The sequence below is a fragment of the Nipponia nippon genome, unplaced genomic scaffold (genome assembly GCF_047370975.1).
Source record: "Nipponia nippon isolate SJK-2023a ecotype South Korea unplaced genomic scaffold, ASM4737097v1 scaffold_15, whole genome shotgun sequence".
NCBI classification, from domain to species: Eukaryota; Metazoa; Chordata; class Aves; order Pelecaniformes; family Threskiornithidae; genus Nipponia; species Nipponia nippon.
In genome coordinates this window covers 3,730,112-3,746,797 of record NW_028262331.1, presented here as the reverse complement: position 1 = coordinate 3,746,797, position 16,686 = coordinate 3,730,112, and the positions used below count along the sequence as shown (strand labels likewise).

At 50.4% G+C, this 16,686-nt stretch overlaps 3 protein-coding genes across 9 annotated transcripts in view; 1 reads left to right on the top strand and 2 right to left on the bottom strand.

Moving 5' to 3' along the window:
- Positions 1 to 4,697, top strand: part of SPNS2 (SPNS lysolipid transporter 2, sphingosine-1-phosphate) — a 183,973-nt gene extending 179,276 nt beyond the window's left edge. For 5 of the 7 annotated variants that reach the window (XM_087752201.1, XM_087752202.1, XM_087752199.1 and 2 more), the window contains 2 exons: positions 2,611 to 2,657; positions 4,560 to 4,635. Coding sequence is in view for 2 of the 7 variants with exons in the window: in XM_087752200.1 (XP_087608326.1) it covers positions 2,611 to 2,653 (43 nt within the window). In the remaining 5 variants the exon portion in view is untranslated. Of the gene's footprint in view, positions 1 to 2,610; positions 2,658 to 4,559 lie in introns of all 7 variants that reach the window. The other 2 variants (XM_087752200.1, XM_087752198.1) reach the window with 1 other exon arrangement.
- Positions 4,698 to 7,739: 3,042 nt separating this feature from the next.
- Positions 7,740 to 12,756, bottom strand: LOC148056290 (uncharacterized). Its single transcript, XM_087752206.1, has 7 exons — positions 12,484 to 12,756; positions 11,093 to 11,243; positions 10,573 to 10,667; positions 10,269 to 10,453; positions 9,794 to 9,883; positions 9,149 to 9,306; positions 7,740 to 7,875 (listed from the first exon to the last, which is right to left on the bottom strand). Exons 2-6 carry the CDS (start codon positions 11,222 to 11,224, stop codon positions 9,170 to 9,172), a joined length of 639 nt encoding a protein of 212 aa, XP_087608332.1. The 5' UTR covers positions 11,225 to 11,243; positions 12,484 to 12,756; the 3' UTR covers positions 7,740 to 7,875; positions 9,149 to 9,169.
- Positions 12,757 to 15,691: 2,935 nt separating this feature from the next.
- MYBBP1A (MYB binding protein 1a) overlaps positions 15,692 to 16,686 on the bottom strand; it is a 60,727-nt gene continuing 59,732 nt past the window's right edge. The window contains exon 27 of the mRNA XM_087752195.1: positions 15,692 to 16,330. Within this exon, the coding sequence (XP_087608321.1) occupies positions 15,820 to 16,330 (511 nt within the window). The 3' untranslated portion in view covers positions 15,692 to 15,819. The remainder of the gene's footprint in view (positions 16,331 to 16,686) is intronic.

Here is a 16,686-nt window from a genome sequence, read left to right as displayed (position 1 = left end):
AACATTCACAATCTTGAGAAAACACTGCAGAGAAAATAGAACAATTTAGGAACCAATGTTTAGTCAGCAGATATCCCCAAATCGGAAGCGACGATCTATTCAGTGTGGGATTATCGTTATTAGAAAGGCGAGTGGGACTTAAACAGGGATTTAGATGCTCTGAAGCCTTGTTAGCTTAAGTCCATGTACTACGTTTTACCACCTAAGAGACTCTAAAATTTATTATTAGCTTTTTTGAGTAAAAAAAAATAAATTCACAGCTGACCTGCTGCCACCTGTAAGCTGAGCCTCGCCAAAATCAGGCTGTGCAGAAGCCAGTGGACCACTGTCTACCACGCAGTGCTTCAGAGGGAACGAAGACTGCGCTGTCCCAACTTTGGGAGACTATTTCAGTTCCCTCTTCTGCCCACTAGCTTCCTCTGCGATCCCTGAAAGTCACTTCTCTCCCCAGCAGCTTCTCAAGTCATGTGGGGTCTCATTTCCCGTGAAATCTTCTAAATTCATGTCAGGATTAGCCCCTCTAGGCCTCTGTTCCTGTCTGTAAGAGAGAGATAAAGCAGAAGTTGAGAGAAATGTGTTAAAATGCAAAGAACGAGTAACTCCCATGACTTGGGGACAACATAAGCACTGATGTGGGAGGTACATTTTATCCCATCGGAGGCTGAACTATAAGTAATATAAGAAGGAAAGTCTTATGTGTGCTTGTGGTTCATCTGTCAGCAATGCAGGTGGGTTCCCTGTGTGAAAGAGAAAGTAACGGCAAAACTAACTTTTTCTGTCTATATTCTGTATCCTGTACAACTGTGGAATGAATTACGCGTTAGGGGATGTGGCTTTCAAACAACATCACAGCGCATTCAAACATCTGGAGCTTTAGTATTCTGTGGTAGCTTCATAACCTGTCATAGTTTACATCCTACTCCCGACGCTGACTGGAGCATGACAAGGGAATGTGTTTTATCCCTCTGATGTATTCCGATAGTTAAAGCACAGTTACAATGTTCAATACAACGTAATGTCCAAGGCAGTAGGGTTACCAAGAATGGTAATTCTACAAAGAAATTTGGGTCAGCTCCTGCATCAAAAATGTTTTGCCTTTCTAGCCTTGAAAGGCAGAAAAGGCGCAGAGGCTTCTATGCACCTTGGAGACAAGCTTTCTGTGGGGTTGGTGTGACGTTAGGAGCTGGAGGCTAAACCGGGCCCATTTCTGATGCAGAGATTTCTTGGAAGGTGTCCCCTAACCACTGGTTAATTTTTATCCTGGACCACATGTCCGAATCCAGCATCATCCCTTTTCAGTAAAAAAGAGTGTCCTGGGTCAGGTATGAAGTCTGGTCAAGGACCACAGGTGAGTTTTAATGAATCAGCATTTTCCAAAGGAAAATGATGTTTCACTGAGAAGTTCTTAGCTGGCAGGGCCTCAGGCAGCGATGGTTTCTGTGACCTGCCCTGTGAACCTGCCCAAGTTTTTCACTGATTGCAAAAGCAGAGCTTCTTTCTCAATGTGACGGCAAAATCTTGCTGCAATCCTTTACGGTATAAAATACCGCTGTTTCAGTTTATTTGTTATTTTAAGTTAGCACAGCGAAATGGTAGGAGAAGACTCTTACTTTGGGACTCAGATTTCTTCTCCTATAGGCCAAGTACAGCTAGAGTGCATTTGGGTAACAGCACTCAAACGTGGCAACGTCGAGCCAGGTCCTCGGGTGAGGTGGGGGTTTTCCAGTGTTGTTACTGAGAATCCAGGAGTTCCCACTGGCATCAGCAGGCATCCGAGATAGAAAGCAAGGCTCAAAGGTCTTGGAGTCCGAGGGCAACTTGTCTTTCTTACAGTCTGCTGTGCTAACGCTACCAAAGGAGATTGCTCCTGTCCCTAAGTAACCGTGCTCCGGGAAGGCGTCAGCAGTGCGGGAGAGGGCGAGGGGATCTGCTGCAGCAGGAGACCTGTGACGAGGAAGGCTGAATTGCACAGGGCACAAACTGCAACGAGAAGGAGCAGGTCTCAGGGATGAACTTTGTAAAACTCTTGCTGCTTGTTCCCTGGGTACCCAGAGAGCAAACAGGAGCTGCTCCCCTCGCTGCCCTCGGTAGCAGGAGGTGCAGGACGGCGTGTGGCCGAGAACACGGCAGTCCCTGCTGGACTCCATCCATCACTTGGGAGCAGTTGTCTGGAACAGTAGCAGGTCCTCAGGAGCTGAAAACTGAAAGACAGCTACTTTTTTCTTAACTTAATTTTTACCAGTGGTGACTGTTTACATTTATGCTGTCAGTCTGAAGGACACCATTCAACAGCCACTGTATAAACAGTCTTGTTACTGGCTTAGGGAAACAATTGCTACGTCTGAATACCTTTGGGGCCTTCCTAAATCCTTGTCAGTTAGCGTCAGCAGTGTTACTTGGCATGTTCCAGCTATTGTCAGAATTGCTATCAGACACCACCGTGAAAGGGTTTCAGCTTTATACCACTGTGGAGGACAGTTATTAATGTCCTATCTCTTTAGAAACTGTTAAGCAACAGGAACCTGGATTTAATAGGCTGGTAGGTTTTTAGGAGCCTGTTTCTTGGCTAACTGCAACTCTCACATGTCACTTTTGTTTTCCCTTCACCAGGGTGAATCAACTTGTGATGCCACCAGCCTCTGTCAAAGTCTGAGACGGTAAGTGACCCAAACCAGCAACTGGTTTCAAGCTACCCATCCGCTCCAAAACCCCTATCAACCCATTTCTTTCCTTACAAATTGGTAAGAAGTTAACCTTAGACAGCCAAACGGGAGCAAATCAAGAACAGGGAAACCAGGGGTCAACTCAAGTGTCCTTTGTTGCATTGAGTTGCTTCCAGAAAGCTGGTGCTCCCTTCTTTGAGCCGATAAGGCCATGCAACCCCTGTGGACTTGACCACCACTGGGTGTGATTGCCTGAGCCCAGAACTTAGGTTTTGCCTGAACGTATCTTGCGTTCATAAAACCTGCTGCTGCATTGCTCTTGGTCTGATACCTGCTTGCTACCAAATGACCTTTCCTAGCATATTCCAAATTTTCTGCAGAAAAATGCTTCTGGCAGCATACGAACTTGCACGTTGTTGCTAGGACTGTCCCCACTGCGACCACTGATCCAGGGTGACAAAGCTGAGGCCTTGGCCGCGAGCCAGAGTCCCGCTCCTGCTGCCCTTTCTTCTCCCTTGTGTTCGTGCTATTCTTATCACTGACCAACAGTCACAGCATTGCAGCTGAGAGCTGCAAGGATTGATAAACACTTCCCAGCATTTTACTGGAGCCAAAATTAATTAAAGCAAGTTTTTGAAGAGGAGATTTCTTTCCCATAAATTAAATGCATTGAAAGAGTAATCATAAAATCAGAACTCAATAACACACTTAAAAATGGCCTTTTGGGGAAACGATTTAATACAATCTCTAGTACAGCAGATGTGTTATTTCCACAGAGGGGAGTCTATTCTGGTATAGGCTGAGGATATAACAGGCCTGCCTGTACCTTGCAGTCTGGGCTGGATGTGTCCTCACACATTATTGTTTATCAGTAGCTTTTAGACAAAGTTGGGTTTTTTTTAAAAAAAAACAAAACAAAAAAACCAAAACAAAAAAGAGCCTCAAAAAGTCTAGGAGCAAATATTGGGTGCTGTTGCTGAGACTTGCCTTACAGAACACTGGACACTTGGGTCCTGTGCACACCTAGGTTTTTTACTGTACTTTCTTCTCTTTTGATCCAGTTTTATACAGGTTGAGAGAAACCAGGCCATTGTTACAGGGAGTTTTTCTGTAACCCAGCAGTCACTGATTTTTAAGATCGGGGCAATCCTGCACAGCCTGGAGCACAGAACCTCTCCCAGGAAATCCTGCGGCGAGAGAACTGGTTATCCTTTCCACACCATCTAGGAAAGCTGCTGGCCGCGTAGATAGGCCACGGCACGCACAAGTGCTGTCTCACAGTCAATAGATGTGCTGATGTTGCTTTTCAAAGCAAGTGTATACCACCAGCATGCTGGGAGACAGCCAGTGTCTGCTCTGCTTTGTGAGCAGCAAGACCGGTAACTGAGCTCTGCTCCTGGGGACTGGCACCCTGAACCGGGCTCTCCAGAGGACAGCAGTTTCAAACGTGACAATTTAAGGCAAAAGGCAGTCCCCGTCTTCTTTAGTAAACTGATGGGGTTAAAAACAGTCTAGCAAAAATTAACCCTGTCATCCGCTGAGCTGTTTCAACCCCCATCACGAACAGTTGTACCTACACAACTGACATAAACAAGACATGGTCGATGCCCTTAAATACTACGGACAGGAGCCTAAGCCTGTTCCTGGGTCACCTCCTGAAGCAGATTGTGCCTGGATCACAGTGCATTTGTATTTGTGTTTCCAATTCCAAAAGCCTACAGTACATCCCAAAGTGCTGTCCCCACACTGGTCAAGCTTTGCTAGCCTCCAACTTGCATGGAGGCAAGGGGTCTCTTAGCTGGCCTCTGCCACAAAGCTGGGGTGCATGCCTTCACCATTCCCAATCCATTCCCATGACTGTTCCACCAACCACCATTTTCTCTTCCCTGTTTGCAGTTGCCAGTGAAGGAAACGACACATGGACTGCTGCTCCCACCACCGCCGCACCAATCTCGAGCTCGAAGCCCTTCCGTACTGGAAACCAGTGGATCCTTCAGCTCCACAGCACCCTGGAAGGGTTATCCAGCACCAAATCAATCACACCACTCCAGCCTGCGGGGTCAGGCACCAGGAGAGGAGCAGGGCAGCCTGGAACACAAGTACTTCTTGAGCATAAGGACGTTCACAGGTTCCTCTGAGCATCAAAAGCAACTGTCCACTGGACCCACAATGTGCTACCCAAGTGAGTGACTGTCGATCGTGTATATGATTTTACTTGTAGCCAACGAAGTCCGCATTGTTTATAGGGCAACTTACGTCCTATTGAATGCTGCTGTTCTGTCAGCACTCCCACACCCAGAGACTGCACTAGTTGGGGACCTGTTCTGTACATCACCTTTTCCTTAACACTGAAGGCTCAATTCAGATTATTATTTTTTATTTAAATATGTCATAAGATGCTTTATCTCTGCTGAAGACATTAGATGACAGAGATAGATATAGATATATATATATTTAGATAAACAGTTTTTATTTAAACATTTAAAATCTGGAGCTGCCTGTGCAACCATACCAGACATGAATAACGTCCACAACTCTCCTCATCTCAGTGCCCTGCTATCAGGCCCTGCAAGGGCACCGTAGGAGGACTTCCAGTGGATAACTGCCTGTCACCTGAGGCGGAGCAATGGGACAGAGGAGAGAGTTTCACTGCACTGGGTGTGCTGGTGGTTGTTACAGAAAGGCCCAGAACAACTTTAGACAGAAATACCTAGGGGCTCTAGAGTTTGCTCAATATGCTAAATTCAGCCCTGAACCTAGGAGGTTCACAGGTTTTTAAAATACCACAATCCATCTGGCTGAATTGCTTTACCTAGGGCCTGGTAGTGCAATACTGCTGTGCCAGTGACATCGTGCTTTGTTTACATGCATATCACATTACATGTACCGTCAATGCTAATTCTCCCTCTGTCAGTATTTTCAAAGCTGGTGGCTGATACTCCGCTGTAGCTGTCTCCTTGGGAACAACGCTTTGGTTTAATGCATGCCCAAGCCCACGCACGGTCCCAGACTGCTCTCACTGGGGTGTCAGTTGGTCACCTTTATCTTTATGAAGATGCATTTGAGATCTTTAATATAGAAGGCCAGCGTCTGAACTGCGTTAGTCTCAAATGCAGAAGCGTGTGTCTGTAAAGCAGTCAGAGTGCCATTTCACTAGTCTTGTGTCCTGCGCTTGGCCTCCACAAGCCACATTTATGCTATGTCAGCTTGACGCTGCAACAGCGTGGGGAAGGAAGGTCAGCACAGGCCCTGGAGGAAGAGTCAGGCTTCCAGAGGAAGGGCATCGGGTCAGTGAAACTCCCCTCTCCCTTTTTTCTGTTTAGATGTCTCCCACAGTTCAGATACTCCCCTTCAGCTTAGCACACACCTCAAGCAGGTGGATGCACCTCACTCCTGTGCTCGTGTTGAACAAGTGGCTGTGGCTGGGCTGCAAGTAGGACTAAATCAGCAAGGGAAACGGCAAACCGGGACTGGATGTGAGGGAAGTCCGGAAGCTGGCTGTCTGATTGTGGCATAAGTTTGTTCAGAGACACAGGAAGGTACTGTTTTATCTCCCGTTCACGTCCAGGACGTGCTAGGACCTACAGTACACCATGGTAGTAGAGAGGGTCAGTAGTTCCAGTTAGGAGCGAACTGGTTAATACTCACTGCGTAGCAGCCTCTGCCCCGGCAGACGGGTTCTGAGGGTGACTCCTACAACAATGATACAACAGGAGTCTTCCCTCCTCATCGGACTCCACAGGACTCTCCTGCAAAGGTTGCTCTGTCACCTAAAATACCTTAACGATAGCTTTAGGATTTGGCTAAACAACTAGAGCCAGAAATTTTCCTCGAGTGCCTGGGCATCCTCTGGAGAACAGCAAGTGGGTGCTAGAAATAATAAAGCAAAGCAAATCCAAAACAATGCTTCATTTCCCACCTCATGCCACTATTTATTTACATTTGTAGGGGAAATACTGCCTCTGTAGTCTAGGAGCCTAACGCTTGGCTTTAAAGGCACATGAATTTCTGATTCCCGTTAAGAAATTCCTCGTTAAGCTGTTTAAAAAGAAACAAAAAGCAACCTAACAATCAGTCATTTCATCTCAGAGACCAAAGATTAGCCACATTTCCTAAATTGCTTTTCTGATAGGCGCTCTCTGTTGTAGCATTTACTGTCAAAAAAATGAAGCATTCCTCCTAAAGTTCAGAGATTAGGAATTGTCCTTAAACTTAATTCTCAGGAGTCAACAATGAAAAGGGAACTTAAGTGTTTTGTAATTTCCCTAGCTCGCCTTGTTAATGACAAGCCCCATCCTTGGTAGAGAAGCACGGCGCTGTTACAGGAGGCCAGCTTTAGCTTCTGTGCATATGAAGGAACTTGCTGAGCTTTCTTTTTAACAAGGAAAGAGGGAAGGGAGCAAGCAAGGGAGGGAGAAGTGAGTCCTACCTGCGGCAGTTCCAGACCAAGGGATCCCTGAATCCCTGCTCCCACACGTTCCAGGCCAAGAGCGGGAAGCCAGAGCAGCAGCCGTGACAGCTCGGAGGAGATGAACAGAAGGGAAACTCAGCCTTTCCCCCTCCTGCGGACGCTGCCACTCCTTTACACGTTGATGGTCCATATTCGAATGGCTGGGAGCTGAAAGGCTGCATTTCTTGTTCAGTGTTTCTTGTTTTAGCTATGAAGAGTTGTTCAGTTAGTGCTTCCGTAAAGGTGTTTGGTTTATTAGAGGGAAACCAGCTCGCTTTTAGATCAAGGATCTGTAGATTACGGCAATTACAGGCACATCAAGTCTGGACATGAATCATACATATTACCGAACAGAAACTGGACGTATGCTGCCATAGAAGCCCCTTGCCTGGGTTCTGACATGCTGTTCCCTGTCCCCAGACGTCTCTGCCTGTCCGTGACTTGGGCAGAGTCACTGCCTGCCCTCAGTTTGATGTGCAAGGCTGAGATACTCGCTGCTGAGATGCTGTGTAAACAAGCGATGTTGTGTTTCTGTACTCCTAGTAGAGGTCAGAAGTTCCCCATTATTAAAAAAAGCACACTTAAAGTATTGTATTATACTGGTGCTGAACTCTGGACTTGTGCTGGTTTCCCCTCTGACTCCACTTTACGTAGGTATAGATGTAACCAGGCTTGGAAGCTGTTGGGGCCGTTTGGTTGTTGACCTTGTGGAGCGGTGTGGGAGCAGTGGAACAATTTTTGGTATATACACAGGAATTGCTTCTGGAATGAGAAGAGAAGTCTAGACAATGCATATTACTTATATCCAAGCAGTCATCAAGGTTATGTTTGTGGTTCTAAACATCAACACAAAATTAAATAGTCCCAATAAGGACAGAAATACCTTTAAAGCCACTGATCTCTTGCACACAAAAATCACTTCATGTGAATGTCTGAAAATTAGACTGCACAAACAGGAGCCCTTGAATGCACTTGAAAACATTTGGGAAAATACTACCAAAAGGCAGTGAGCGCTACTCCTACCCTCCCGTCCCAGCACACAGCCATCTCTGCAGGACAGGGAGCCAGGCGAGGGGGAGGTGGTCAGGTTATCATCAGCTGGGGCTGCTGTTCTTGCCCCCGTCCCCTGGTACCTGCTGCCTCGCTCTGTTCCTCAGGGCTGCGACTGGTCCTTCCCCAGTGCTCTGTGCCCGTTCCCACCTCTGCTCCAGGGTTGCCGATGCTTTGCTGCATGGTGCAGGTTCCTTCTGCTCTCCCTGCACTCTGTGGGACCTCCAAGGTTAGACGCAGCCTTACTGCATTCGTCAGGGTCCGTGTGGGACGCAGGGTACCCAGAGTGCACTGGGGAGGGCCCGGGATGCCCCTCAGTTCATCACGAGGGCTTTCCTCTACTCCACTTCATAAATGTTTGTTTTTTGGGGGTTTTTTGTTTGTTTTTTTGTTTTGTTTTGTTTTTTAAGCAAGCATTAACTCCCTCCGCAGCTAAGACTGCATTTGCACCAATGCACCCACTACAGCAGCAATTAGGCGGCTTGTACACAGCGAGAGGAACAGAGGTAATGGGAAATGCACAGAGAGGCAAGAAAATTACCCAAAAAGCAGCAAGCTGCCAACCCCATAACTATAATGCCTCCTGCTCACGGAGGTAGAATCTGGGTGAACCCAAGAGCCTCTCCCCTTTATAGACTACCTAAGAGAGAACCTCAGGGTGACTCAACCCATAAATGAATGGCTGTACTCTGGAAAGCAGAGTTCCCCTCTGCATCCTCCGTCCTAATTGATTGTTTTCTTCTCCATTTGCTTTATTGTTTGGTAAACCAGCACTTACAATCACTTTTGCTACGTGATGTACGGGAATATATAGTATATTTTCTTGTTATACAAGGGAGAAGTATAAAATAGTTTTCTGATCTCTTTCAGAAGCAAATGACTATTTTATTTTTTAAGATTGTGAATCTCAGAGTATAAGAAAAAGATAAATAAGCCAAATATATACCTTTATGTAAATTAAGAAATAAAAGTATTTAAAACATACCTCCTGGCTCCCTTTCTTGTGTCACTCTGGCTCTGGTTGTGCACTCCTGTGGTTGCTGTCTGCAGGGCTGGTCCCTGGGACAAGGCTGCCCTGAGCTCCACCAGCTCCTGCCAGGAACGCTTTGATGTGGATGGCAATGAACCTACCTGGACACCAGCCTGTTAAAAAGCCACACCATGAGCCGGGAAGGTCAGAGGGAGCAGCGGCGTGGTGGGTGACAGCCTCCAAGTTGGCTGCCGGGATCCAGCCCAGGATCAGAGCTGGGGGGAAGGAGTCAGTCCTGCTCCATCCCCTTCCAGGCCCCTCCCTGCATAGCACGACAACGCGGAGCTAAAAGACCTGGCTGATCTGACTAAGGCAGCTAATGTGGTGGTAGCTGTGGGTCGGGTGCTCGGGAAGACAGGCAGGCAGCAGGCCAGGAAATTCACCCCCAAGGGGTAGCCGTGGCAGGCACCAAGGCTGCCCTTCTCCAGGGATCCGGTGCCAGCCACGCCTGCCAGCTTCACTGGATGGTGGCACCTCGCTTGTGGGCAAAAGAAGGAGCGAAGGGGCTGGTTCTGCTGCTTCAGGAGCGCTGCAGCCACCTCTTCTGCTGCCCCGGGCTGCAGCGGCAGCACGGACACGGTGCGTTTGAGTCTCCCTTACCAGCCATGGAGGAGACCTCTCCTACGCTCCCTCGCAGTGCCTCCCTCCAGCAGCCTTTTCCTTCAGGCAAGTGCCCAGGCCAGGGCGCCCCTGCAAGCAAAGGATTTGTCACTGAAACAATCAACCCTGATCACCTTTTGGCAGCGCATCTCGGGGCTTTCAGCTTAATCATACTGTGTAAATGACTTGATTAAGCATAATTTTATAAATGCTGATGTTCCAGCAGCTAAGCTTTGAAGCTCAGCAGCTTTAGCTTCCATCACCCAACAACCGCTAACGTGACTGTAGTGTTCACTTTTTTTTATCATGGACAGGCACAGGCGCACACACACGCTCGCTCTTCCAGCCCCGCTTGCCTCCCCTTTTCAGAAACCCTCCCCATGCTCTTTCTGTGGAGCTGCTACCAAGACCATCTGTAGTCGGACAGACAGACAGCAGCCACAGGGCGACCACACCGACCACCTCCAAGGCATACCGACACCAGAGCTGCGCGGCACCTCGGGAAGCCCGAGCGCGCTTGGACCTGCCGATGCCGTCTCTGCTGTCGGTGTCCTGGTGACTGCTGCCACATTCACCACGGTTGTACAGAGAGGCCCTGACTGCACGGCACCCTCGCTGTCACTCCTAATCAGCTCCAACACACTGCAACCATCGCACTCCCTGACCAAAAAAAAAAAAAAAAAAAAAAAAAAAAATCACTGTATGACATATACTACATTAATTCAAAATAAAACAAAGTTTTAGCATTTAAAATATGCTTAAACGGACACCACATTTACCTTGCTAGCAGTCGATTCATCCTTCTCTGTGGCTGTGTGCGATGACCAACAGCTGCAAGGCAACTCAGGAGGCAATCCCCGCGCCAGGCTTCCTCCTGCCAGGCAGAACCATAATGTGCCCCCGTTTGCTGGCTGGGCGCCGGGGGCAGAGGTTCCACAGGGCTGGGCAGCCCGGGACACCCCTCACAGCACAGCCAGCCTGCCGGGAGCGTCGCTGCCCCGGTCCAAACAACCGGGAGCGCCCGGCCATCCCCAGCCCACGCTGCTGGCCTCCTGCTGAGCAGTGAGCTGGCTGGTTCCCCCAGGCTCTCAGCACAAAGCAGAACCCCACGATCCACGTTAACACCCCAATCTGAGCCAATTCCTCTAACCTTAGGGCTTCTGATTATAAGGAATTAATCCTTTAAGAAACAGCAGAGAAATGTCACCATTAAGCCCTGCTTCCACTAAGATCCGAGGAGGACAGGGGCTCCTTTGCCTGAGAAAGGGAGAAGGAAAAAAAAAAAAAAATACAACTCACCCCTCTGCCTGCTGGACGTGCAGTGAAGCGTTTCTGAAGACAGCAAGACCAGGCATGTGCCTCCCAGGTATGTCTTGAGCCTGTCGCAGGGCATGTTTTACATAAAAGTCTGGAACTAAGCTTGGGACTCATGTCTTGGCAGCAAGAGCAACTCAGGAAAAAAGAAAAAAAAAAAAAAAAAATCTCTGTTTTTGGTGTCCCACACTTCAGAGCAAAAGCTATTGCAGCCATTTTTCTCTGGAAGAGGACTGGCTGCTGCTGAGCTGATCACAGCTACTAGATTTGCCACTAAGCAGCAACGCTGCGAAGCATGCTGGCCACAAGTGACACGTCCCCGCCAGCGCGCAGCACTGCTGCCTGACGCTTCCCACCCCACAGGAGCACCCTGCTGGCACTAAAAGCCAGGGCTTCTCCTCCATCTCCCAGACCCCGCCGCTGCAGCGGAGCGAACGCCCCACCGGCCCTGTTAGCGAGGCGGTTGAGCCACTGTTTGCCTCAACAAAGGGAGGCGCAGGGCCTCCTGCCACGGCAGAGGTTTGAAAGCCGTGGACTGATCAAGACTGAGCTCATCTGCAGGGATGAGACTCAGAGGGAGGACAGAGACCAGAACATGGCTGTTCCAGCCCAGGCTCAGCTTGGGACAGGTAGACTTTTAATCCCCTTTGCAGGGAAGTACATGCCATGTGCAGCCTTACTCCCCTGCACAGAGGAGCCACCCTTGCCCCAGCCTTTACACCCTGTCCAAATCCTCCACTAGCACTTCAGCACCGACTCTTCTGCCAGTCACAGGCAGCGGGGAAGAGTCCTAATGCACCTTGGGACAAAACAGCCACCGCTTCGGTTAAAACAGCCACCGCTTCGGTTAAAACAGCCACCGCTTCGGTTAAAACAGCCACCGCTTCGGTTAAAACAGCCACCGCTTCGGTTAAAACAGCCTGCAGCCTTCCCCAAGCAGCAGGCACCAGGCGGGGAAAGGCGGTTCAGATCCCGCTCCTCCCAGGCTTCCCCCGGCCCGGGACGAAGGCCAGTCCCCAGCAGCGCAGGCAGAGGGGTGCTCCCCTGAGCTCCCTGCCCCGGCGCCCGCGGCTATTTTCTTGCCTTCAGAAGAACCCTCGAGCTCTTATCGCTGCCAAAGAGCGTCTGAGCCCAGGACAGCTGAAAAGAAAAGGCTTCATTAAAATCAAAGCGCACTTTATCCCCTAAAGCCCTGAAGGTCCAGCGACAGACAGGACATGAAATCAAGCAAAATGAAACCTTGGCGATTGTGAAGAGGCACAAATAAGTGCCAGTGAAACACGATTTGACTTGGTAGATTAGTGACTGCTTTCTATAAACTGTGCATCAAAGCCAGTCTAAAGTCAGGTAATTTAATTGGCAAAAAGAGTTGTTACCGAAGCACAGCTCGCACGATGCCTCGCAGCTTTCCTCTCCCTTCTCCCCTTGCCTGCTCTGCAAGTGCTGAAGGCTCAACACACGCGAGCACGGCAGCCTCCACGCTGGCGAGGCGGAGGTCAAAGTCAACCTCTCCAGCTTGGCAGCTGGCGCTACCCGGTTGCCATCGCTCTGTCAGAAAGAACAGCTGGCATGGCTTCAGCCTTGTGCTTTGGTCTCTCCCCAAAATGATGGTGACAAACTGATCCGCATGAACTGTTAACCTCTGTGGCCCTGGCAGATATCCCGAGTGGCTCAGCTAGCCTCTGCGGCCCCAGCTCACACTCCTGTGGGCAAGGACTCACCCGGCAGCAGTGGCCACGGTGCTGGGCAGATGCCCTCCCTGCAGACAGGAGAAGGTTCCCCCCTTTGCTGCCTGGAGAGAGCTCTCTCATCCAGCTCAGTCCAGTGAGCTGCTAAGTCAAAACCTGCTATTTAAACCAGTCATACATTGGCAGCAGCAAGCTAGAAAGAGTAGATACAGAAAATCATGGCTATCCCTAGCAAAAGCACTGGCCTTGCCCTGTGCCGGGGAAGTACACTTCAGCCTGCTGCGGCAGCTCTGCGGACAGCACGGTGAAAGGCTCTTTCTCTAACACTGTTACTTTCACCAGGACCTTCTGCTGCCCCATGGCTCGGCTGCAACTGCATCTCTGAGCCTGCAAGTGACGGAGAGCTCACCTGGTCCTTAAAACAGCTCAGCATGCTCTGTGGGCAGAAACCACACCAGCTGAGGGGGGAACACACTCGTAGACAAGGCTTCACCCCAGAAGTCTCGCAGGGGCAGAAGCCCCTGTTGTGAGGCCACAGGACCTGCTCTGCCCACCACCTGCCAGGCCCAAGAGCAGGCTCACGTTCCCACAGAAGAGTGAGGTGGCACCATCCAAACCGGAGAGCCTGGTGTGGCATGGCCCTGGCACTGCTCCAGGCTGCTCGAGGCCCTGTGGACTTGAGCACCAGGCTCAGCTCCCACAACACAGTCCAGCTGCTGCCCTGCTGCACATCTGAAGAGATGGCCCAGTGGGCTCCAACGCTGTCTTCCCACTCCCAACACGCCCACATACCTGTGCGCTCGCCCTGCTTCCCCCCCACCACACCTGCATGCTGTTTCTCCTCTAGTTCTGCAGGGGCGGTGGTACCAAGTCCCAGGATGTCCTGCTTACAGGCACAGAAAGAAGGAAAGAAATCTTTACTGAAGACAGTGTTCAGATTTGAAACCCCTGCTCCCCTTCAGAGCATCTCCAGATCATTAAACACAGATGGCCCTGACCTGCTGGCCTCTTGTATGCTGCATTTGCATAATATATTAAAAGTCATCACTCAGGAGACATCTGGAAGGGCTTAGCTGGAATTGAGGCTTTAACAAGGCAATGAACCAGCTTTCAGCATTAAATGGCAGAGGCAGGGAAGCATCGCCAGTGCCAAGTCCCCTTTGAAGCAGAGGCACCCTTTTTCTGGGAGACAAGACTGGCAATAATAATTGCCAGTACCTCCTGACTGGGAACAAAGACTTGCAGCTCTTCTGCAGGCTGCAAGAGCGGCTCTTCCAGTCAAGACCCTACAACAACCTTCACGTTAGTAAGTGGCTTGGGAGAAAATGTCCAGCAGGACAAGTCTGGCCCTGAATTGCTCAGAATTGGTTGGTGTTTGAGGTGGGGAAATTCCAGGTGTGGGAGCACCACAGAGATGCAGGCACCAGCCACTTCAGGGAAGGTCTGATCTGCATTGTCCTGGTCACCTACCTGCAGCCTAAGCCTCCATCCCGCCTGGGGACCAGTGGCTTCCTGCAACCCCTGAGGCTGGAGGCCAACACTTAGTGCGTGTGGGCAAAAGGAGAGCTTCCCTTCACATGCTAAGGGACCTCGGCAGCCTTGCAGAGCTCCCCTTCACCTCCTGCCCCAATCTGTGCCACTACCTGAAGGGCGCTTGACTTGCAGAGTCCAGCTCCGGTCCGCCTACGCCTCCTCATCCAGAACAGACAAGGGCTGTGTCCTCCAAGGCAACGACAAAGTGCTCCTCTCTTCTGCCTCCCTCGAGTGCCAGAGGAGGCCAGCTGTGAAGGCAGAAAGCAAACAGCAGGGAAAGGAAGGACGTTCTCTGCTAAACCCTGCCAGCAGATGGGCACGGTAACTCCAGCCCTCACCTGCTGCTAACGGGCGCCAGCGCAGTCCTTGGGATGCGCAGCAGACCTGGCAGGATCGCTGCTGTGACACCGAAATGAGAAGGGAGAGGGCTGCACCTACCCAGGGGTCTGCAATTGAACGTGTCTGCGGTGCTGCCAGCAGCTGTCTCCCAGGGAGTTTTATGCCTTTTGAGAAAAGAATCATTGCAAAGGCAGATAAATAGCCACAGGCAAACACAGCCCTTTGCAGCTCTTCTCTCACTCCCTCCAAAAGCAACATGACATTTCCTGCGCCCTTATCTCTGTCTGGTGGTACAGACCCACCTGCGGGAGGAGAGCTGAAGGCACAGCAGGAACAGCCCTGCTCCAGGGCCCTTCACTCTGCCAGCAGCCGCCTGCTTCTGACAGGAGCCAGCACCAAACTCCTCTGCAGGAGGAAGGAGAGCACCTGGGTCTTCATGGGGACTGCTCCCTCCACGGCTGGGAGAGGAGTCAGGGCCAGCCGCTGGCCCACACCTTCTGGCCTCCAGAAGCAAGGTGGACAGCAGGTGGGGGTGAGGAAAGGAGGGAAGAGGCTTTAGAGGCAACTACAACACGAGCAGGGTTTCAAACACTTTGAGACTCAGCTCTGAACAAGAATCAGATACCCAACACGTCAGAGAACCTGGTCCTGGCCTCTCCAAAGGGGTGATGGCATTCAGGAGCCTGGAGACAGATAAGCGGATGCAATTGCAAGCAGTCACCTTCATAGCCTGCTGTAAGCCTGGGCAGGACAGAAACGTGCCTTTAGGAGTTACTTCTGAACCTCTCACAGGGCTTGACCGCAGGGCTCAGCAGTGCCAGCACACCTACCACAACTCCCCAAGAAATCCAAACAACTTCTGCCTTGGGAAATCGGGGAGACAGGAGTCTGTGCTCCCAAGCACAGGCTGTTATGCACTGCTACAGGAGAGAGAGTAGGCATCTACCAGAGCCTGGAGGGTATGCGACCTCCTGGAGCTCCCTGTGCTCTAGGCTGAACCCTCCACACAAGTGAGACCCGCAGCTTTAGAGCTCAGCATCATGGAAGGTTTATTTCAAGTCATGGAGGACATAAAAACTATAGTTATAAAAGATATTAAAACAGTCCTCTGAGCCACGCTAGCCATTCCAGGCCTGGGTGAGTCCACAGAGTTTACTCCTGTAGCATTGGAGTCTTTTTCTCTTTTCTTTTATTCTTGGCTTTGCCCTGCTTCTTCTGGGTCTCCTGGCTGACATTCCCCTTGGTTTTCTTTGCAGCTGGAACCTGCTCAGCTTCATTGCCTGCATCACCTTTTCTTTTTCTGTTCATATTCTTCTTCTTCTTTTTCTTCTTCTTGTCAGCCACAGCATCATATCCATTAGCAGCTTCCTCCCCACTGCCCGCCATTGCCACTCCGTTCTCCCTGACCCCTCTGTCCCGATTCTTGTGTTTGCTGCTACCAGGCACAAGGCCTTTCTTCTGCTTGGGGGTTTCTGTTCCTGGGGGCTGCTCCTCTGGGGCTGCTGGTTCTCCATCTTCACTAGATGGTGTTACCCCATTCTCCTGGATGCCTTTCTTGCGGTTCTTGCGTTTCTTGGTCTCTGGCAGGAAGCCTTTCTTCTTCCGCTTAAGCGGCTCTGCTTCCTGCGCAGGCTTATTGGCTGTCTTCTCTTTCTTGGGCTTCCTGCAGAGAGAAGGCCAAAAATCAAGAGCAACTTAGTTTACAGCCGGGGAGCAGTGTGATCCATGCTACAGGCAGTCCACGAACGGGCAGAAGCACAGGAAAGGCGCAGGAAGCACAGGCATGCTGCAAGGATGAGCGTTATCCCTGGAGGTGGTCCTCAGTCTGCACAGGGACTGGGTAAAGGAACAGCGGGAGCCAGGCCAGGACTCAAGAGGGCAGAAGGAGACTCGAGGAAGAATCCCTATTCCACAGACCAGATAACACTGTACTTACCACCTTCTCGAGCACACCCGCCTGTGGCCCCGTGCAAAGCTACTGAGACACTGTCTGTCCAAGATGACAGCCCCAACAAGGCC